Source organism: Schistocerca gregaria, chromosome 4, assembly GCF_023897955.1.
Source record: "Schistocerca gregaria isolate iqSchGreg1 chromosome 4, iqSchGreg1.2, whole genome shotgun sequence".
NCBI classification, from domain to species: Eukaryota; Metazoa; Arthropoda; class Insecta; order Orthoptera; family Acrididae; genus Schistocerca; species Schistocerca gregaria.
In genome coordinates, this window is record NC_064923.1 from 560370124 (window position 1) to 560394718 (window position 24595).

Genomic DNA, 24595 nt, shown 5'->3' on the forward strand with positions numbered 1-24595 from the left:
GAATCGCTGCTTAGGTCACCTGTGGATGCTCCTAAATCAGCATGAAATCGTTGGTAGTTAAAAAAAAAAAAATCAACAGCCAGGGAGGGTCTTTTGCCATCTTATAAAAATGTATCATAATTAATGGTGTAAAAGTTTGCAGTTTAAAGTACACGTCACTAGAAACAAGGAAGTCTCAGTAAACATAGGTCTGCAAACGAACCGTTTGCGAGATAATTGCGACTTTGTGGTTACCAGTCACTACTGACTTGATTGCGTGTAAACACTGTATGCCGGTCCGTGGTGTGGTTTTTATTTACAGTTTCGAGACGTAGAGCTGTAAGCAGAATGGATACGACAGTACAGTACACAGAGTGCCATGAGCGTCAGTTGTTTATGGAGGACAGCTGTGTCGTACGAGTGTTAGTGCATGTAGCATGTAACGTCACAGTAGCGAGGAGTATGCAGATACTTATTTCATGTGTAGTAGCGTTAATGGCGATGCACGGGAGGCTGCACGCTTGCACCAAGAAGCATACGCTGCCAGAAGGCATCCCGTTTAAAAGCCCACATCAACAGCTCCGAGAAACTTGGAGCTTTGCACATGCTGCAGAAGCGCGTAGGCCTGCACTAATTACACCTGAGCTTGAAAGTGTGGCGCTGGACACAAACACTCTCTAGGAATCTCGAAAAGGAGACTTGCCACAGAAATTCCTGGAATGAGCCACCACGGTAGTGTTTGAAGCATAACGCATGCGATGCAATCTAGCGGTACGACCTTCGACGAGTTTAGTGTCCCAGACTAAAGTTCTCTCAGTGGATGCAAAAAGACGTTGTAGGCAACCCTACCTTTCATAATTACATTTTATTTACAGATCAAGCAGGGTTCACTCGTGAAGGTGTGCGCAATTATCACAATTCTCATATTTGGAGTCATCTAGGTTCCAACCCACGAGCTGTGCATGTCTCAATGTCACAGACGTTTCTTACTGCATATGTGGTTAGGCGCAGTAGGTGATCGTCTTATTGCGCCATACATGTTGTAAAACAAACTCAGAGGACGAAATTACATACAGTTTTGCAGCATCATCTCACAGGATTGAATGAAGAAGTTCCCTTAGAGCAACGCCACAGGATGTGGCACAAGCAGATGAAGCACTGACACATTTTGTTGCAATTTTAAGAAATCTAACGCGCAGATATGGCCCAATATGAACTGGAAGAGGAGGACCTATACCGTGGCCTCCAAGAGCACTTGATCTGAACCTCAGGGACTTCTGTGCTTGGGACCACGAAGGTCTAGTGTACAACCATTGACTAGTCTCTTATCCACTTCTTGAACCGTGATAACCTTAATGTACCAAGGTTAACACGTTTCAAGAATTGGATAAGAGACTAGTCAATGGTTGTAAATAATTTCGAAATTTTCTAGATGTATTTGAAAGGAATCTAAACTCATTTCGCCTACGGATAAAGGCCTACATCCGGGTACAGGAACGACACTTGGAACACCTCCTTTAACTACGAGTACAATCATGTAACTGTTGTTTTCATTCAGAACGTCTCCACTTCTACCAAAGAATATCTAATAACTTTTATTGATATCGTACAGTATTGCCACCTGTCACTAACCGGGATAACGTTTACACAAAATCAAGTCAGTGGTGGATGGGAACTACAATATTTGCGGATTTATGTTTACTGAGACTTTTTGGCTTCTAGTATCGTGTACATTCAACTGTATACATTTACGCCATTAATTATGATACGCTTTGTATAGCCATGAATACTTTTCTGTAGTTTAGATACAATTAAGACAAATACAAAACTAATTCATATGTAAAATAATGAGGTTGAGCAGTTTTCTATCAAAAGAGCACATTGTCCGCAAAATCCACGAAAAGTTGGACTCGTGATCCAAGCGAAACACCGATTTCCTCCTTGAACATGACCTTCATGTCTGCCTCTTCCTACATTAACGCTTGGCTGTGTATTCTGGCCATAGAATGTTTCCAGTGTGTGTCCTTCCCATCAATAAAAACTTTTGACATCAGTCATTATACAAACCGACGGTAACAACAACAACGGAAGAGGAATTTACGTCAGCAAATTGTCTGTACATTCCGCGTGCAACAAAATGTCATGGCTAAACAGCAACAAATCGTAACGCCCCACTTAAAAACAAAATTAGAGGAATTAAAGTGAACTTCTTTTATCATGATCTTAGTGTATAGTTATTGATATACTTGTTAGAACAAAGCTCAAATCTTGTTATCTGTACATCAGCAAAACTTGTAACAGGTGTCCTTAATATTTCATCACTGCCAGCACTGAATGTCACGGTGGCTCATGTCAACGATTTAACTATACTGCTGTTTCTTTATCGCAACTTATTACTTTTACAAAACGATAGTATTGTACTACTTCAAGCGTGTACGATTTAGCAGCCACTTCACTTCACTCGGTTAACATCACAGAAAAATTTCGTCTAACAATCAGACCAGGGATACGAATCTAAAGTTTGCCTAATCTAGACCTTTCAGCTTAAGCTATTAACATAATTAACTTAATTTAACCAGTATATGCAGTGCTTAACCTAAAGGTCACTATCTGGGGCAAGACAGGAAAACGCTGATACCTGCGCACGGTCGACGCTGATTGGCTGCTATTTCATGCCATAACGATGTATTTCCTATGTATTCTGGCTAGTTTTGCTCGGTCCGGCAATTCCTGCTGTGACCTTAATAGCAAAGACTTTTTTCTGCAAGCTGTATACTTCAGTCACTGATTTGGAAGATTATTTTTCCGAAGTGCCAAATTTAGTATGGATCCCAGACCAACAAAAATACTCAAGAATTCTTCCTTAAAAATCGAAACTATATGCCAGAATGACCAATACGCCACCTCGCTTGTTCCGATATGTATAATGGAATCGGTTTTGGACAGAGTACGGCAAGCAATTTTAATCGGTTAGTAATTACACTCTGCTTCAGATTTTACAAGGTTTCTTCTGCAATTTTATACAGTACAATATTTTGTTTATGAAACTGGGGGATGAATTTGCCGAAAATCACTGCGAAAAGTGAGTAAGCGTGTTTTATATTATAACCACGCGCCAGAAAGAGGGGATAGAGCTATCGTAGATAGACAAGAATACTTACGGTTTTAAACGCAAATGCGCACAATATCTCGCAAAATCGTACAAAAAATTAAAAAGTAGTTCGTCTCGAATGATCTGGAAGATCCCAAGAGTATTTCTTTCATTGGATTTTATTTCCGAATAGTTACAATAGTTACCCTCAATGCTGAAGAGCATCAGTTCACCTCTCATCCTGACACACAAAGATGTAAACGTAAGCCAGAGTTAGAACAGCGCCTACCTAAGCAAGCAATGAGCATCTTCGTATTTGCCGGCCGTTGTGGCCGAGCGGTTCTAGGCGCTCCAGTCCGGAACCGCGCTGCTACTACGGTAGCAGGTTCGAATCCTGCTTCTGGCATGGCTGTGTGTGGTGTCCTTAGGTAAGTTAGGTTTAAGTAGTTCTAAGTGTAGGGGACTGATGACCTCAGATGTTAAGTCGCATAGTGCTTAGAGCCATTTGAACCATTTTCTTCGTAGTTTTCAGTGTCTTTACTGGATAAAGGCTTTCTCTGTAACTTTTCTATACGACGCTCTCGAAACACGAGGGCAATCGTTATGACGCCCTATCAGCACATTAAACGCCTTCTAGGATAATTTTACGATCTCCTAAGTCCTTATCACTCATCGCTGTATGCAGAGAAACAACAAACGACATAAATTCCATCATGCATTACTTGATAGGGACATTTTCCGCGGAGTAAACGCTGTAATTTGTTTGAACGAGAGTTACATCGGCATTCTAGCACTCCCATTATTTTGGCTTCCATCTAACAGCGCCCAGTACTGGTCTTTAGTTTCCCATCACTCGCGCGTACTGCAGACCATTAATTTCGCCTAGCTTTCGAGAGGATAGGTTCCCAGTCTTCCATTAACAGCAAAGCCTTCTTGCTACACAAGACAACCAAAACACTATAAGCTGTTCTAGAGATACAGAGTTTGTTCACGGAGTGCAAAAAAGTTTCTGTTGCTGAGCAGATGCATCACTCTCCTGTTATTAATTAGTAGCAAACAGAATACGACAGACAAACCGCCAAAATATGTGCTCCTTTTTACGCAAATATTGGACGCAGTCGGCAGGTTTTTTTTAATTAGGGTGTACCGCCGTAATTGCTGTCTTCTGGCTCCAGTAGCGACTTCACTGAATTCTCACAATAACAGACGACTAGATGTAAAACTGAATCGAAAGAGCTGCTATCAAACAATAACATTACACTATCCCTAGCCGAAACGAATCCCTGAAAAGATTTCAACATTGTCCCCTTGCCATGGAGGGAGACGTAAAAAGGCACTGACACATATCATCAAGTTTCCACCTGACTAAGTTCAGGTACTAGCCAATGTATAGCATTACTTCATGGTGTACATGATGAGCTTGTCACCAATGTTAGAGCACTATACTACTGTATTCAGATACAGTGATAACCGAATTGAAACATTCAATCATCATTCCCATTTCGCTTCTCTTGTCCGATTTACTTATTTCGAGATGACAGATACGTTATTTGTGTTTCACGTAATTTTTGGACGCATGACATTTTCTTTCCCAACGTAAGCAAAAATTCCGAGGAATGTTATACTTCGAAGATTACACAATCTGCTCGACATCAGTAATGAGACAATGTAGTAGAATGATAAGGGGACGCTGTGCGGGATTAGCCGAGCGGTCTAAGGCGCTGCAGTCATGGACCGTGCGGTTGGTCCCGGCGGAGGTTCGAGTCCTCCCTCGGGCATGGATGTGTGTGTTTGACCTTAGGATAGTTTAGGTTAAGGAGTGTGTAAGCTTAGGGACTGATGACCTTAGCAGTTAAGTCCCATAAGATTTCAAACACATTTGAACATTTTGATAAAGGGACAAAAAACGAGAAATTCCTTTACGATTCTAGATTTTCACAGCATATGATAAATGCGACAATGGTCCTCCAAACAACGCACAATATTCGGAATAGTCTCCTATATACTCACACTACAAATACCTATTGTTTATGTTCAGCTCCTCTGATAGTGTTCTTAGCAGCCATAATGGGATATTTTTTACTGTGTACTAATACCAGGGCCTATTCATACAACTCTTAACGTTAATGGTGTTTCTCTCGCGAATTTTTTTCTTTGGCGCAGCTGTCACGCTTATCAAATGTAAATGAAGTAATCAATCATTATTTACTGGTAACCCATATATTTACGGCAGAATTCATCACGATTAGGGTTTATTGGAAATTTGCCCATGACAAGGCGCCCTAGACCGCGTGGCTACCCCGAGCGGCGATTAGGGTTTATAACTTCGGCCTTGCTTTTGTTCAGCACTGAACGAAATTTACTGCTTTCCTACTCCATTCGCCCAAACAGTTCCTTAAACTTTGTTTAAGAAACTGTGGAAAATATAAAAATTATAAAATCTGAAATTTCTAATTCGTAATCCTCAAACTCAAATTCTCCCATGTCAGTCATCAATCATTCTCCTGATAACATACTCTTTAAATGGTCCAAATGGCTCTGAGCACTATGGGACTTAACTTCTAGGGTCATCAGCCCCCTAGAACTTAGAACTACTTAAACCTAACTAACCGAAGGACATCACACACATTCATGCCCAAAGCAGGATTCGAACCTGCGACCGTAGCGGTCACGCGGTTCCAGACTGTAGCGCCTAGAACCGCTCGGACACCCTGGCCGGCTCATACTCTCTAAATACACTATCTGATCGAAAGTATCCGAAAACATGTATGTAATGCAGAACTGACCAGTAGATGTCGCGAGAGGCCGGCCTGCCAATAAAAAAGGAGGCAGGGAGTATTGTGTTGTCAGTAGAACTCAGTGGCTTCAAAAGTGGACTGGACACCGGCTGTCCCCTGAGTAACAAAACCACCAAGCATAATTCAACCTTTCTAAAGATACGCAATTCGACTGCTGGTGCTGTAAACCAAGATCAGGTACTGGCGCATAGGGACCGTCGAGAATTGCGGAGTGTGGTTGTGAAAAGTCACACGAAATCTGCAGAATGAATCACTGGTTAGCTCGCATCTGCTACAGAAGTCCAGTTAGCACAAAGATTGTGCGTAGGCAGTAAAAAAGAGGAAGATACAATGGTGAAGCACTTCCTCGTAGGCCAAACAGTTCTGTAGCGAATGCTACGAGACACTCGAGGTGGTGCAAAGAGAAACGCCACTGGACAGTTGATGACTGGACGCGAGTGATTAATCACGTTATGTTCTGGCGTCAGGAAGCGCAGTCGGCTGCCATCTGTCACTAACTTTGCCAAAAACCATATAACAAAGCCGACCCCCAAAGGCCGGGAAAAGGCGAAGAAGAATCACGCTACACCCAGGGACAAGCCGATGTAAAGGTTCGAATTTAGCGAATTCCTGGAGATCGTTACTTGTCGTCATGTGCAATGTCAACAATGAGAATGGAGAAGGTGGTGTTACGGTATGGGCTATTTTTCGTGATTAGGGTGGGGACCCCTTACTGCACTTCAGAATACACTAAAAGCGGAAGGATACGAACACATTTTACAGCGCTGTATGCTGCTGACAGAAGAAGAGGAATAATTTGGAGACAATGCTCGTTTGTGTCAGCATGACAGTTCACCCTGCCATAATCCAGCATCTGTCAGACAATGATTTGTGGTCAATAACATATCTAAAATGGACTGGCATGCCCAAAGTCCTGACCACTACGGTCACAGGTTCGAATCTTGCTTCGGGCATGGATGTGTGTGATGTCCTTGGGTTCGTTAGGTTTAAGTAGTTCTAAGTTCTAGGGGACTGATGACCTCAGAAGTTAAGTCTCATAGTGCTCAGAGCCATTTGAACCCAAAGTCCTGGCATGAATCCAATGGACCCCTTTGGGATAAGTTAGAACGTCGACTTCACCACAGACCCAGCGCCCAAAATCACTACCTTGTTTGGTTTCGTTCTTGATGAAATGGGTGTGCTACCATTCCTCCATGACATTGAAAAACCTCACTGGAAGTGTCCCCAGCAAAGTTCATGCCGTTACATACAGAAAGCGTGGACACACTACATTGACGTCTACTAGCATGTGTCCAGATACTTTTGATCAGACAGTGTATGCTGAAAAAGCCTGTAGTGGAATTAATCCTTGTGTGACTTTGGGACGAAAGTGTTGAGACCTTGTGTCTTACACACTAACCACTGCATTAGTCTGCAAACAAATTTTTGATCAAAGCCCGGAGATGTTCGGCAACTTCTGCACTTTGATCAAGAATATTTATGCACGTACTAAATTACGCCAAATATTGGTGTATCTGACCAGGTGTGTCCGCCGTGTGGCAGGTTCCTGCGGCAGTACAAGTTCCGCGCGGTCTTCTCGTCGCTGTTCTTCGGGCCGCTGCTACTCATGCTGCTCATCTACTCGCACATCTTCGTGATCGTGCAGCGCCACCAGGCGAGCCGGCTGCGCTTCAGCCGCATGAAGTACGTCCAGGAGTGGAACTGCCCGCAGAAGAAGCGCAGCCGGCAGATGGCGCGCAACGTCAAGGCAGTCTACACCACGCTGCTCATCCTGGGTTCCTACCTGGTCGCGCTCATGCCGGCCGTCCTCATCTTCGTGCTCTACTGCGACGACTGCCTCTACCCTCTGCCCACGCGCACGAACGAGAGGATCAACATGTTCTTCATCTTCACTACCGTCAACTTCCTCGTAATCCTCAAGACACTCATCAATCCCATCATATACGCTGCGCGTATGCACGAAATAAAGGTATTGTATACTTTGCTGTGCGAGCTATTCTCGTGTAGATTTGCATTAAAGCTTTAAGTCATTTTCTGATGTTTTTGACTGGGAATTAGTCTGTGCTCTGGCATAACTAGGGCAAGACGCAGTTATCACTAAGGCTACAATATATGCGATACGACACGTGACGTGATTCATGATATGTCGCAGAAGCGACCCACATACACTATGTGATCAAAAGTATCCGGACACCCCCAAAAACATACGTTTTTCATATTAGGTGCACTGCGCTGCCACCTACTGCCAGGTACTCCATATCAGCGACCTCAGTAGTTATTAGACATCGTGAGAGAGCAATATGGGACGCTCCGCGCAACTCACGGACTTCGAACGTGCTCAGGCGATTGGGTGTCACTTGCGTCAAACGTCTGTACGTGAAATTTCCATACTCCTAAACATCCCTAGGTCCAATGTTTCCGACGTTATAGTGTAGTGGAAAAGTGAAGGGACACGTACAGCACAAAAGCGTACAGGCCAACCACGTCTGTTGATTGACAGAGACCACAGACAGTTGAAGAGGGTCGTAATGTGTAATAGGCAGACATCTACCCAGACCATCACACAGGAATTCCATACTGCATCAGAATCCATTGCATGTACTATGACAGTTAGGCGGGAGGTGAGAAAACTTGGATTTCACGGTCTAGCGGCTGCTCATAAGCCACACATCACGACCGTAAATGCCAAACGACGCCTCGCTTCTGTTAGGAGCATAAACATTGGACGATTAAACAGTGGAAAAACGTTGAGTGCAGTGACGAATCACAATAGACAATGTGGCGATCTGATGGCAGGATGTGGGTATGGCGAATGCCCAGTGAACGTCATCTGCCGGCGTGTGTAGTGCCAACAGTAAAATACGGAGGCGGTGGTGTAATGGTATGGTCCTGTTTTTCACGGAGGGGGCTTGTGGCACTATCATAGCACAGGCCTGCTTTGATGTTTTAAGCACCTTCTTGCTTCCCATTGTTGAAGAGCAATTCGGGAATGGCGATTGCATCTTTCAACGCGATCGAGCGCCTGTTCATAATGTACGACCTGTGTCGGAGTCGTTACACGACAATAACATCCCTATGATGGACTGGACTGCACAGAGTCCTGACCTGAATCCTACAGAACAGCTTTGGGATGTTTTGAAACACTGATTTCGTGCCAGGCCTCACCAACCGACCTCGATACCTCTCCTCAGTGCAGCACTCTGTGAAGAGTGGTCTGCCATTCCCCAAGAAACCTTCCAGCACCTGACTGCACGTAGGCCTGCGAGAGTGAAAGCTGTCATCAAAGCTAAAGGTCGGTCAATACCATATTGAATTCCAGCATTACCGATGGTTGGCGCCACGAACTTGTATGTCATTTTCAGCCCGGTGTCCGGATACTTTTGATCACACATTGTAGGTGGAGCGCGTAGAAACGTGGGTGAAGCGACTTAGCTTACAGCTATAGAACACCAGTACAACTTTCTATTCTATCGATAGGCCAGCGCAACACACAGCGGTTTTTGCTTTACGCAACTATACCACAAGAGACGCAAGGATGGAATTTAAGGTCGACTGATACGCCTAAAAAAATTGTTTTATGTAGATGAGGTAATTTATGTAGTTAGTTTCTCTGTAAGACTTTTACTTTTTGCATAAAAAATTAAAATCACTGTTTGCAAGTTCTCCGCAAGGCAATCTTTGTCATTAAATTTTGAGGAAACTATTCGGCAAAAACTTTTTCTTTTTCTTGCATCTTATAGATTGATGTGACAACTTGAAAACGAACTGGTTTTCTTTTCGCTGTTATCCCTAGTCACTGTGATACATCGAAATTGAAATTATGGAAAGCACAATCCTGAAAAACTTGTAGTAAAAAATACAGTCGCTGGCCAATTTACGTTGGGTGCATTTTACGTCATACAATGCTGTGTGCCAAATGTATCTAACATGGCGAAATTGTTTTCGACGCTAGAAGAAGAGCCACACTTTTTTCCAATCTCGAGTAAATACCTGACATACTAGGAGGCTGTCAGCAAAAAGGGTGGAAACGGCCCATCACACGCGAGGCTAGTTGCTGATTGTGATGTCTCGTTGCTTCTGATGTCGCTCCTGTGAGAACGTGAGTGTAGCGCGGGTAACTGTCGCTACACGCGACCTTTATTGCAACGTGTATCACGCCGCCTAACAGGCGCTCTGTGCAAACTATGACCTTTCGCCCCCATCCCTTTTCTCTCCTGGCGACCATTCCCCAGTACTTGTTTATTCCACAGCCTCCCGCCCCTCCCAACCGCTCTTGTTAAATTGCTATATTTCAGCGTGTTGAGGAACCAAACTCGAGATGCACATGCCACCGAAGTAGTAGTTTCATCGCCGTATTGGGTATTTGAATTAATTCTCGCAGCTGATGAAAAGAGGGCAGAAACTGTACTAAAGCAGCATAGTTGACAGTGACACGACTATTTACTAGTAGAAACATTAAGTTTTGTCATCTGTTTGACTTTCGAGTCGTGTGAAAACACCATGCCTGTTTAGTGTCTCGAACATGCCGAGTTTTGCAAGTCCAAAACCTCATTTTTGGAAAGTGTTACTCTTTTGCTTTCATCTCTAGAAATCTGCTTCAGGAAGTCATCGTTTGTTACTGGAAGCTTATGGAGAACATGCTCTGTCGGAAACAACGTGCAGAAATTGCTTTCGACTATGCAAAGTCAATTATTTTGAATGAGTGACAAAACGCGTCCTGGTCGGTGCGGTGTACCGTAAGCTGCTGCAACCAGGACAAACGCTGAATGCTACGAAGCATAATTACGCGAATGAATCGTGCACTGAAAAGCACACACACGCAATATGCTCAGACAAGACAAAGTCATTCTGCTTCATAACAACGCCAAACCACATGTTTTTGAGTGAATAAAACCTTGAAAGAAATGCGACGGAATGTCTTCCCCACCCGTCATATTCACCAGACGTCAACCCTCCGCATTGGCACTTGTTTCGGTCCATGCACCATGGCCCTTCTGAATAACACATCTTTTAACAATCTCGAAAACTGGATCCATGAGTGGATCACCTATCAAGAAGGTTGTAGCTGTCGAAGGACGTTACTTTCAGTAAATTATCTTATATCATTCTATTAAAATAACCATGTGTTTACCGTAGAACAAGCAGTGAAAATTTAATCAAGTACCCAATATAAAATATCTTTAGCATTAATCTGTTGAGTATCCCCGATGTTTCTGTTGCACCCATGTGGCGTGCTAGACATGCTACGTAATAAACGCTGCTTCACTTCTTTTTCCGCTCATTGTGATCAACACGACTTTACAACGAAATAAAAGATGAGGATTTCAGTAATTCCTCTTTGTACACTCCTGGAAATGGAAAAAAGAACACATTGACACCGGTGTGTCAGACCCACCATACTTGCTCCGGACACTGCGAGAGGGCTGTACAAGCAATGATCACACGCACGGCACAGCGGACACCAGGAACCGCGGTGTTGGCCGTCGAATGGCGCTAGCTGCGCAGCATTTGTGCACCGCCGCCGTCAGTGTCAGCCAGTTTGCCGTGGCATACGGAGCTCCATCGCAGTCTTTAACACTGGTAGCATGCCACGACAGCGTGGACGTGAACCATATGTGCAGTTGACGGACTTTGAGCGAGGGCGTATAGTGGGCATGCGGGAGGCCGGGTGGACGTACCGCCGAATTGCTCAATACGTGGGGCGTGAGGTCTCCACAGTACATCGATGTTGTCGCCAGTGGTCGGCGGAAGGTGCACGTGCCCGTCGACCTGGGACCGGGCCGCAGCGACGCACGGATGCACGCCAAGACCATAGGATCCTAAACAGTGACGTAGGGGACCGCACCGCCACTTCCCAGCAAATTAGGGACACTGTTGCTCCTGGGGTATCGGCGAGGACCATTCGCAACCGTCTCCATATGGCTGGGCTACGGTCCCGCACACCGTTAGTCCGTCTTCCGCTCACGCCCCAATATCGTGCAGCCTGCCTCCAGTGGTGTCGCGACAGGCGTGAATGGCGGGACGAATGGAGACGTGACGTCTTCAGCGATGAGAGTCGCTTCTGCCTTGGTGCCAATGATGGTCGTATGCGTGTTTGGTGCCGTGCAGGTGAGCGCCACAATCAGGACTGCATACGACCGAGGCACACAGGGCCTACACCCGGCATCATGGTGTGGGGAGCGATCTCCTACACTGGCCGTACACCTCTGGTGATCGTCGAGGGGACAATAGTGCACGGTACATCCAAACTGTCATCGAACCCATCGTTCTACCATTCCTAGACTGGCAAGGGAACTTGCTGTTCCAACAGGACAATGCACGTCCGCATGTATCCCGTGCCACCCAACGTGCTCTAGAAGGTGTAAGTCAATTACCGTGGCCAGCAATATCTCCGGATCTGTCCCCCATTGAGCATGTTTGGGACTGGATGAAGCGTCGTCTCACGCGGTCTGCACGTCCAGCACGAACGCTGGTCCAACTGAGGCGCCAGGTGGAAATGGCATGGCAAGCCGTTCCACAGGACTACATCCAGCATCTCTACGATCGTCTCCATGGGAGAATAGCAGCCTGCATTGCTGCGAAAGGTGGATATACACTGTACTAGTGCCGACATTGTGCATGCTCTGTTGCCTGTGTCTATGTGCCTGTGGTTCTGTCAGTGTGATCATGTGATGTATTTGACCCCAGGAATGTGTCAATAAAGTTTCCCCTTCCTGGGTCAATGAATTCACGGTGTTCTTATTTCAATTTCCAGGAGTGTATTATGCAGTTCAAAACATGTAATAACAAGCAGTCGAAAGTTGCGTTGCTTGCACCATAATGCAGAATATTTCAATCATCCCCTTAGTCTCACCCAGGTGTTACGAGCTGTGTTATGCGTACTCGCTGCTTAGTTGGAGTCGAACCATGTGAAGAACGCAGCTGGGTCGGTCGTCGAAACATTGTGGATAAAACTGAATCAATAACTTTCCTGTACCTCTTGAAGCACTCCATTCATAACTCACTACGAGGAAATCTGAAAGATGAAAAAACACACCCTTTACACTTCCGTTACAGGCCGAGCGGTTCTAGGCGCTACAGTCTGGAACCGCGGGACCACTACTGTCGCAGGTTCGAATCCTGCCTCGGGCATCGATGTGTGTGATGTCCTTACGTTAGTTAGGTTTAAGTAGTTATAAGTTCTAAGGGACTGATGACCTCAGAAGTTACGTCTCATAGTGTTCAGAGCCATTTGAACCATTTTTATACTTCCGTTGCTTCAGCTTGACATAACGAGAGTGACCCCATGTAGCAACCGAAATGTCTCCATACCAGAAAGTGGTAGATCTAGTGGAAATGTTACACAACATTGTGAGAGCTCGATCTTCCAGTGACTTCTTTTCGCACATCTCCGCCTCTTCTTATTTTAGTGACCGATTCTTCGCCGTCTTCGTTTTCGTTTTCCTCTCCTCCTTCGCTCTCCATCTTAGTCTTTTATATTGCCCCGTCCACCCCTACGGAAATGGCGTACAGAACTCGCGCACCGGCTCACACACCTTGTCAAGCCATTACCTTCAGTGGTTCAGAAGCCTAGCAAGCTACGAAGCTATTTATGAAAGTATTGAAGTATAGCCTTGTTCAGAAGTCAACATGGATGCTAAACGAGAAGAAAAGAGAAGATTTTCAGATGTAGTGCTACTAACAATGCTGAAGATTAGATGAACGTATAACATAACTAATGAATAGGTACTGAATCGAAATGGAGAGAAAATTAATTTATAGCACGGTCTGTTTAAAAGATGGGATCGCCTGCTATTGTCCCCTCGACGATAAGTTCATTTGAGACAGAGAGTAGTCACTGAGTGGAATAAAGTGGGGGAGGAAATCAGATGTGTTCTTTTCGAAGTAAAAGTGGGGGAGGAAATCAGCTGTGTTCTTTTCGAAATAAGCATTCCCGGAATCAACCTTAAACGAAATAGGGAAAATATTGCGTCGCAACGATAACGCAGTGGCATCACTTGTAATGTAAACACAGGCTGCTATTCCAAAACGTTCGCCAGCATCTTCAAGACTGCATCAGCATCATCTTCACTTTCAGCTACAACAGCTATGTCATTACCATATCGCAGCATATCTATTCTTTTGCCATTATTGCTAATATCTGCGTGTGGTTATACGCGTGGAGCATTCTCTGACAGTTAACAATAGTAATATCACATCCCCCACCACGCAAATTGTTATTCCCATACATACAACACAGCTTACTTATATAATGGTTTGTGGGGAGTGGTTTTTTAACATAGAAAATTACTCTTTCCATGTATCGAACCTAAAACATTTACAACAGTAGCACAAGTTTGGGGGCACTTGAGCTATCATAACCACCATTTAGGAAAAGAAAAAAAAGTATTTTCGAAATACTGAAAATGGTTCGAACACGAAAGGTTTAGGATTTCTTTGCAGAGAGAGAATGATGGGATAACTGTTCCATTATACGCTTTCCTCAGCACCTAATGACGTCATAAGCGTTTTAGTATGCTCAATACTTCTACATTCACATACATAATCCTCAAGCCTCAATACGTTGCATGCAGAGAGTGCTTTGTACTGCTGCTAGTCATTACCTCTCCTGTTCCACAAGCTAGTGGAGCGACGTAAAAACGACTGTCTACATGCTTCCACACTAGGCCCAATTCCTCCTATCTTGTGTTCGCAGACCTTACGCGAGATGTATGTTGGTGGCAGTAGGATCGTTCTGCAATCTGCCGCAAAGCCCGTTTCTCTAAACTTTCTCGACATTGCAGAGATTCCCATTTGAGTTCACGTAACAGTTCCATGCATGCCTCTCAATTGTTTCGGTGTCTTCGTTTACTGAGACCAGATGGGGATCCCAAACAGACGAACAGTACCCAAGAATGGGTCGAGGAAGTGTTCTGTTCGTGGTCTATTTTATAGGTCAAGAACGCTTTCCTAGAATTCTCCGAATAAAGTGAAGTTAACCCTTGGTCTTTCCTACAGCCGACCTTATGCGCTCGTTCCATTTCATGTCGATTTACAATGTCATGTCTAGACAGACTTCAAGAAAAAATTAAAAAAAAAAGACGCATCACGAAGGAGTTACCCGAATGGGACGAAAATCGATAGATGTGACGTACATGTACCAAACAAATGATTACAACTTCAGAAAAATTGGATGATTTATTCAAGAGAAAGAGCTTCATAAACTGAGTAAGTCCACCTCTGACCCTTAAGGAAGCACTTGTATCGCTTGCCATTGATTGACCGAGTTGTTGGACGTCCTCCTGAGGGATATTGGGCCACACTGTACAATTGGCGCTAATTGTGGAGGGCTCTGCCCATAATGTTCCAAACGTTGTCGATTGTGGTGAGATCCGGAAACCTTCCTAGCCAAGGTAGACTTTGGCAAACACGACGACAAGAAATAGAAACTCTCGCCGTCTGTGGACAGGTACTAACTTGCTGAAACGTAAGCCAATGATGGCTAAAATTAAAATGGTTCAAATGGCTCTGAGCACCATGGGACTTAACATCTGAGGTCATCAGTCCCCTAGAACTTAGAACTACTTAAACCTAACTAACCTAAGGACATCACACACATTCATACCTGAGGCAGGATTCGAACCTACGACCGTAGCAATCGCGCGGTTCAGGACTGAAGCGCCTAGAACCGCTCGGCCACCGCGGCCGGCAATGATGGCTGACAACCAAAAGGATTCTGCTAAGAAAAGAAATGCCATCCAGACCATCACTCCTGGCTGTCGGGCCGAATAGTGGGCAACAGTCAGACTGGTATCCCACGGCGAGCGTCGCCAGACATGTCATCGGCCTGGAATCTCACTGACTGGAGTAGATTTATCTTCAGCGATCATTTCACTTTTAAATGAGCCCAGATGACCAATGAAACCCTACCTTGACCAACAAGATCGCCGAATCTCTCACCAATTTGAAAACGCTTGGAATACTTTCGACAGGGCCTCCAGCCATCTCTGCATTCTGACAATATGATACGCCAATTGTACGAAATTTCCCTCAGGAGAACATCCAAGAACTCTATCAACCACTGCCATGCTGAATAACTGCTTGCTGTGAAAAATACGAAAACATTTTCAGTGAAAAATATGGATCGCTACGACTTTGCCCTTGGTGCATATTACACCGTAAGTTGCTGCGAATGAAATCTAGATAAAATATTAAATTTTTACTTACACTTGGAAGGAGGTCTCTATCTGTTTCCAATCTCAAAAAAATGGAATTTATATAGTACGTACACTTCTCACCGCACGAGCGTAAGAAAGTAATATTCATAACATACCTCATATCTCGGAAGCCGTTCGAAATAACGATATTAGATTCTGGCGAGTGAGACCATCCAAAGAAGAGAGTATTTTCCTAAATGGTTAATGTACGGAACTCTCTTAACTACGGTGATATAATAGCAGAAGTTATGGCTTGTACTTTATTTTTTCGGTCCAGTACTATAATTTGTTAAGTCTTCGACAGTTATTGAGAAGAGAATTTTGTAGTATGAAAATAAACACGAAATTTCTTCTTATATTACAGCACATCAGCATAAGGAGATGTTTCCTTAAAGTACTGACCATGCTCGTCGCCTATTGTTTGTTTAATAGGACTCAATGTTTCAAGATTCTGTCGCAGTAACTATTGCAAGGCGAATTTGTGCAATTTATACACTATTTTGGCAAAAAAAATCGAAATTAAACCTTTCAATAGGAGAAACATAGCCGTTCCTCATAATTGACGAGGCTTCTTCAAATGAGAAATGTTAACAATTCAGACAAAAATAAATCACCAACTCTGTTGCAGTTTTGGCAGAATCTTGTAAACCATCGTATTGTTAATAGTGAAAGCTGGAATGGAAACTTACCAAAGAATTTTGTTCATGTTTTTCATCTTGAAAAAATGAAGATAATTGACAGGAAACATTGTACCATATTTCAGTACTATCCTCTTTCATAATGAAGCGGTGAATTTCTCCCACATTATCATCTTTTAACGTGTTACAGATAGATTGTATATATAGTTTAATTTAACCCTAATGAGTAGTCTCAAGCGCTTCATTAAGTGATGACTATCACGTTTTTGTACGAGTCTTATCCACAGATAAACAGTCACCAAATAAGTTGTTTCTAATAGAACAATCTGCATCTTTGCTGCAGAGTAGCATTGACCCAATAGAACTCTTTTGTACCTCCGAAGCTATCAACGCAATGACGACCTGCAGAACCTTGCCAACTATTCGTCAAAGACAATATCACTGGTGAATTAAACAATAATTGTATTAAGATGATTCACTCCTTAACTCTGTATAGGGATAGGAAAGGGTAGATCGTACGGTATTTGTTGTACTTTCTCATGTCTACTATAAATGAGGTGTAGGAAGAAAATCCTTTGCTAAGTTTCAGTCCTAGGAGTTCATTATTAAAGATACGCTGCGTTACAGAAGTCCGCTGCAATTGCAACAGAATTGGCGAATTATTTTCATCTGTGTTATTTAACTTTTTAGCCAAATATCGCCAATGATGACGCTTTTCGGAAAGAGAGACGGTTACCGAATCTGCCAAAATGAATCATTTATTCTGTTGCAGTTTCAGAGTAATCTTGTAATCCAGGGTCTTCTTAATAAGGATCATATGCCACAACTTAGCAGATGATTTTCTTTGTGGACCTTATATCTCCTGAAACAGTGGTTTATTAAGTGAGGAACTGAGGACAAATGGTGTCAATAACTTATCAAGAAGTATATCCTCTACATGAAAATAAACTTGTAATTGCTGCACTGATGTTGATGCAAAAACCCATAGCAAATTTCGTTTCGCCTCATGTCGATGGTCGTTAAAAATCATATTGTTTCATTACTTTATGAATCACTTGAACTACTCGTTACTGTTAAAACAGATTATAAATATATGCAATCTACCTTTAACAAATTAAAAGTTAATGATCGTGGAGGAGTTCACCACTTCATTCCGAATGGGGATAGTAACCGCTATATGGTACACTGTTTGCTGCGAATTCTTTTCATATTTCTCAGATAAAAAACAGGAAGAAAATCCTTTGCTAAGTTTCCATTCCAGTCGTTCATTATTAAAAATACGGTGGGTTACATGATTCAGCCAAAATTGCAACAGACTTGGCGATTTATATTTGTCTGAATTGTGAATAATTTCTCATCTGACGAGGCTTCATCAGTTATGGGGAACGGCTACATTTCTCTTGACAGGTTTAATTTCGCTTCTTCTGCCAAAACAGAGTACAAATTGCACATATTCAGCCTGCAAGAGCTACTGCGACAGAATCTTGAAACAGAGTGTGTTATTAAACAAGCAATAGGAGATCAGGATGGTCAATACCTCACGGGAAAACTTCAGTGTGTCGGTTTGCTGTATGATAAAATAAGAAAATTCGTGTTTATTTCATGTTAAAAAATTGTCTTCTCAATAGCTGTCGAAGACTTACAAAATTACAGTACTGGATTGAAAAAATTAAATAAAAACCATAGCTTCTGCTCTATCGCCACAGATAAGGAAGCCCCTTATGTTAAATACACCGCAAAATACGGTCTTCTTGGGTGGTATCAACTGCCAAAATCTTGTTTTGGTACCTCGAACAGTTTAGGAGATTTGGGGTATGTCGTCAATATTTTATTCTCTCGCACACGCTGTCGGAAGTGAACACGCTACATAAATTCCATTTTCTCGAATTTGGAGACAGACAGAGACCTCCCTCAGAGTCTAAAGAAAAATTTAATACATTAGTGAAATTTCATTCACAGCTGCATGTGATGTAATATGCATCATGTGCAAAACCACAGTGAGCCATATACACTACTGGCCATTAAAATTGCTACCCCACGAAGTTGACGTGCTACAGAAGCGAAATTTAACCGACAGGAAGAAGATGCTGTGATATGCAAATGATTAACTTCTTAGAGCATTCACACAAGTTTGGCGCCGGTGGGGACACCTACAACGTGCTGACATGAGGAAAGTTTCCAACCCATTTCTCATACACAAACAGCAGTTGACCGGCATTGCCTGGTGAAACGTTGTTGTGATGCCTCGTTTAAGGAGGAGAAATGCGTACCATCACTTTTCCGACTTTGATAAAGGTCGGATTGTAGCCTATCGCGATTGCGGTTTATCGTATCACAACATTGCTGTTCGCGTTGGTCGAGATGACTGTTGGCAGAATATGGAATCGGTGGGTTCAGGTGGGTAATACGGAACGGCGTGCTGGATCCCAACGGCCTCGTATCACTAGCAGTCGAGATGACAGGCACTTATCCGCATGGCTGTAACGGATGGTGTAGCCACGTCTCGATCCCTGAGTCAACAGATGGGGACGTTTGCAAGACAACAATCATCTGCACGAACCGTTCGACGACTTTTGCAGCAGCGTTGACTATCAGCTCGGACACCATGACTGCGGTTACCCTCGACGCTGCATCACAGACAGGAGCGCCTGTGAGGGTATACTCAACGACGAACCTGGGTGCACGAATGGCAAAACGTCATTTTTTTTCGGACGAATCCAGGTTCTGTTTACAGTATCATGATGGTCAAATGGCTCTGAGCACTATGAGACATAACAGCTGTGGTCATCAGTCTCCTAGAACTGAGAACTACTGAAACCTAACTAACCTAAGGACATCACACATATCCATGCCCGAGGCAGGATTCGAACCTGCGACGTAGCGGTCGCGCGGTTCCAGACTGTAGCGCTTAGAACCGCACGGCCACCTCGGCCGGCGAAGATGGATCATACTGCTTGAGTTACGTACCGTACTAGGCTTTTTCTCTTTTGAGGCTTAACAAAGCAGTAAAGAAAACGTAAGATCAGTGTATTTATTTGCGGATGGTCAACGCTTCATTGTGTTGTTGAAGTTTTGACCATAAACGGAATGGTAGTTGACAGTTGTGGTGGAAGTATAGGCCGGTCAGTGTACCCCAAACCTGACGTGATGGTATGGGGTGCCACTGGTTACACGTCTCGGCCATCTCTTGCTCGCATTGACAGCACCTTGAACAGTGGACGTTCCATTTCAGATGTGTTACGACCCGTGGCTCTACTCTTCGTTCGATCCATCCGAAATCCTATATTCCAGCAGGATAATGCACGACCGCATGTTGCAGGTCCTGTACGGTCCTTTCTGGATACAGTAAGCGTTCGACTGCTGCCCTGGCCAGCACATTCTCCAGATCTCTCACCAATTGAAAACGTCTGGTCAATGGAGGCCGAGCAACTGGCTCTTTACAATACGCCAGTCACTACTCTTGATGAACTGTGGTATCGTGTTGAAGCTGCATGGGCAGCTGTACCTGTACACGCCATCCAAGCTCTGTTTGACTGAATGCCCAGGCGTATCAAGGCCGTTATTACGGCCAGAGGTGGTGGTTCTGGGTACTGATTTCTCGGGATCTATGGACCCAAATTGCGTGAAAATGTAATTACATATCAGTTCTAGTATAATATATTTGTCCAATGAATACCCGTCTATCATCTGCATTTCTTCTTGGTGTATCAATTTTAATGGCCAGTAGTCTATTTTATGGCAAACTTCGCACAGCGACTTACTTAAATGAGAATATGACAGTAAGAATAACCATCAGCGAGATGATGGGCAGTTCATCATGAATCTAGCATATGAAGCTATACGTAACCTCAAAATAGTTTTTTTATGATTAGTTTGTGTAAAATTGTGTGAGAAAGATTACTTAGCTAACGGAGCGTGCTTGATGCTCTACTCATAATGGCACTGCAGCACCGTGAGTGGCAGGGTAACCAGCGATAACGTGTGCACCCAAAGACGAGGATAGCCGCGCCGGACACTGCGGCGAGTCTGCACGCAGCCAACCAGCTTTCTTTCTAGAATGAGATTTTCACTATGCAGCGGAGTGTGCGCTGATACGAAACTTCCAGGCAGATTAAAACTGTGTGCCGGACCGAGACTGGCAGAAGCAAGGCTGTGAGGACCGGGCGTGAGTCGTACTTGAGTAGCTCAGGTGGTAGAGCACTTGCCCGACAAAGGAAAAGATCCCGAGTTCAAGTCTCGATCCGACACACAGTTATAATCGCTTTCTTTCTGTTCCCGCATTAATCGCTGTCGTGCGTGGCGTGTTGCAGGCAGCGACGAAGCGGATGAACGCGACGGTGCGGGGCGTGTGCTGCCAGCGAGCGGCCGGCCGGCGAGAGGCGGAGTCGGAGGCGGGCGGCGGCGCCGGCAGCTCCAGCGAGGCGACGCAGCTGCGCCAGCTGTCGGGCAGCGCGGGGCCCTCCTCCTTCCGCATGCGCTCCCTGCGCTCGCCCAGCCGCAACGGCAGCCTACGCGCCAGCGCGCGCAGGACCAGCGGCCTGCGCCACGAGCAGATCGGCGTCGCGCTGTAGAGCTGCCGTCTCTCACAGATTCGTCGTCGACATCGCCACTGGACGCGTCTGCTTATAAACTTTGGCTGTGACCACAACAGCTTCGCAACTGAACAATGTGTGCTTTATCGTGTGTCCGAGCTAAAACGTCTGCAGGCCGTTCTGCAGAGAAGATCCCTGTCAGTTAACTCTACTACTTCGCTGCTACTGCTCCTCGGAGATGATTACCGTAACTAGGCAAAGCAATAGACCAATTAATGTCCCCGGAACTGCTCAGTAGTCAACGATTCGCTCTTCAATTTCTGTGACTCGACCGCTGAACGGGCAGCTAGTGAGAGTCGATGTGCTTAACGCTGTACTCATCCTGTCTATCTATCTATCCATATACAGGGTGATCCATTGATCGTGACCGGGCCAAATATCTCACGAAATAACCGTCAAACGAAAAAACTACAAAGAACGAAAATTGTCTAGCTTCAAGGGGAAACCAGATGACGCTATTGTTGGCCCGCTAGATAGCGCTGCAATAGGTCAAACTGATATCAACTGCGGTTTTTTTTTTAATGTGAACCTTCATTTTTATTACATATACGTGTAGTACGTAAAGAAATATGAATGTTTTAGTTGGACCACTTTATCCCCTTTTGGTAGATGACGCTGTAATAGTCACAAACATATGGCTCACAATTTTGGACGAACAGTTGGTAACAGGTAGGTTGTTTAAATTAAAATACGGAACGTAGGTACGTTTGAACATTTTATTTCGGTTGTTCCAATGTGATACATGTGCCTTTGTGAACTTATCATTTCTGAGAACGCATACTGCTACAGCGTGATTATCTGTAAATACCACATTATGCAATAAATGTTCAAAATCATCTCTGCCGAACTCAATGCATTTGGCAATACGTGTAACGACATTCCTCTCAACAGCGAGTAGTTCACCTTTCGTAATGTTCGCACATGCGTTGACAATGCGCTGACGCATGTTGTCAGGCGTTGTAGGTGGATCACGATAGCAAATATCCTTCAACTTTCCCCACAGAAAGAAATCCGGGGACGTCAGATGCGGTGAACGTGCGGGCCATGGTATGGTGCTTCGACGACCAATACACCTGTCATGAAATATGCTATTCAATACCGCTTCAACCGCACGCGAACTATGTGACGGACATCCATAATGTTGGAAGTACATTGCCATTCTGTCATGCAGTGAAACATCTTGTAGTAACATAGGCAGAAAATTACGTAGGCAATCGGCATACATTACACTATTAGATTGCCATCGATAAAATGGAGGCCAATTATCATTCCTCCCATAATGCCGCACCATACATTAACCAGCCAAGGTCGCTGATGTTCCACTTGTGGCAGCCATCGTGGATTTTCCGTTGCCCAATAGTGCATATTATACCGGTTTACGTTGCCGCTGTTGGTGAATGACGCTTCGTCGCTAAATAGAACGCGCGCAAAAAAAATCTGTCATCGTCCCGTAATTTCTCTTGTGCCCAGTGGCATAACTGTAAACGACATTCAAAGTCGTCGCCATGCAATTCCTGGTGCATAGAAATATGGTACGGGTGCAATCGATGTTGATGTAGCATTCTCAACACCGACGTTTTTCAGATTCCCGATTCTCGCGCAATTTGTCTGCTACTGATGTGCGGATTAGCCGCGACAACAGCTAAAACACCTACTTGGGCATCATCATTTGTTGCAGGTCGTGGTTGACGTTTCACGTGTGGCTGAATACTTCCTGCTTCCTTAAATAACGCAACTATCCGGCGAACGGTCCGCACTCTTGGATGATGTCGTCCAGGATGCCGAGCAGCACACATAGAACACGCCCGTTGGGCATTTTTATCACAATAGCCATACTTCAACACGATATCGACCTTTTCCGCAATTGGTAAACGATCCATTTTAACACAAGTAATGTATCAGGAAGCAAATACCGTCCGCACTGGCGAAATGTTACGTGATACCACGTACTTATACTTTTGTGACTATTACAGCGCCATCTATTACAAAGCGAAAAAAGTTGTTCAACTCAAAAATTAATATGTCTTTACCTACTACACGAATATGTAATAAAAATGGAGGTTCCCATTTAATAAAACGCATTTGATATCCTTTTGACCTATTGCAGCGCCATCTAGCGGGCCAACCATAGCGCCATCTGGTTTCCTCCTTCAATCTAGACGATTTTCGTTCTTTGCAGTTTTATCTTTTGATGCTTATTTCGTGAGATATTTGGCCCGGTTACTATCAATGGACCACTCTGTATAAATTGAAGTCCCCGCCGCAGTTTCTGCCTTTACATAAAGGCTAACCTAAGGAAATACTGTAGGGATTTTGATACTGTTTTCACTAACAGATCGACTAATTCGCGTGGAAGGTCCGTGGACACAAGGGATAGGCATAAGGTCACCCGAATACAGCGCAAGGATGGTCGCTAGCTGCCGCTACCGGGAGGCTAGCGTCACCTGCCGCCAACTTCTTACACGACATGCAATGCGGGACGTATCAGATATTAAGATGAGTAGTACATATTTAAGCGACGTGGAGAGAAATGAGAGTAAAATCGCATAATAAATGTAAATATAGTTCGCGTTGGGTTGGCGCCGAAGTCGGGAGCCCGGAAAGTGGCCGTAATTCGCACCAAACGGGCGCTGCGATTAGGCTGACAGATGGCGCGGTTACTCACATCTCTCATCACTGCCACGAGATGTCACCTCAAACGCCAATAAAACATGGATCAGATAACATTTGTGCCTCCTGCCAACATTCCTTGCGTGTACTGCTTAAATAGTTTAACTTACATAGAAGTTATGTCCGTTACCTAATGCTGTTGGCTGTATTTTTAATCATAACTTACGCAGTAGCTTGCAAACAAAAGTAGCTATACGCCGACTGTAGACACAGCTAGGTGCTCACACTGGCACCGACATCGGTGGTTTCCGCTGACGATCGACATCGGCCGACATTTTCAAAAAAGTACACGACTACTTGCGTGATAACAAAACAGCTCATCTCAGCGCTCGAACGTGCACTCTTCGGATGACAATCGGTAAAATTCCAATCAGTTTGTTTTCTTTGGTCGATGTCCTCACACACGAAATGGGGCTGTAAGAAACTGGTAAGTTTAATGCAAGACACAGGCAGTTTGTGGCATCGTGAGGATAAAAATCTCATAATCGGGATATAACTCTGAATCTATGGACTGAAATCGCAGCTCTACTGGAAACCAAAAATAGGCGAAACCTTTATTGGAAATTCTGAGTGTAAATTATGACCTCAAAAAGTAAGTTGTCAGGTGAGTTGGATGGCGAACCTTATGCTT

General features: G+C 44.2%; 1 protein-coding gene across 1 annotated transcript in view; it reads left to right on the plus strand.

The window, feature by feature from the left end:
- LOC126267814 (trace amine-associated receptor 4-like) overlaps positions 1-21597 on the plus strand; it is a 35887-nt gene extending 14290 nt beyond the window's left edge. Inside the window, exons 3-4 of the mRNA XM_049973120.1 lie at positions 7411-7837; positions 21013-21597. Coding sequence (XP_049829077.1) covers positions 7411-7837; positions 21013-21273 — 688 coding nt within the window. The 3' untranslated portion in view covers positions 21274-21597. The remainder of the gene's footprint in view (positions 1-7410; positions 7838-21012) is intronic.
- Positions 21598-24595: the final 2998 nt, after the last annotated feature.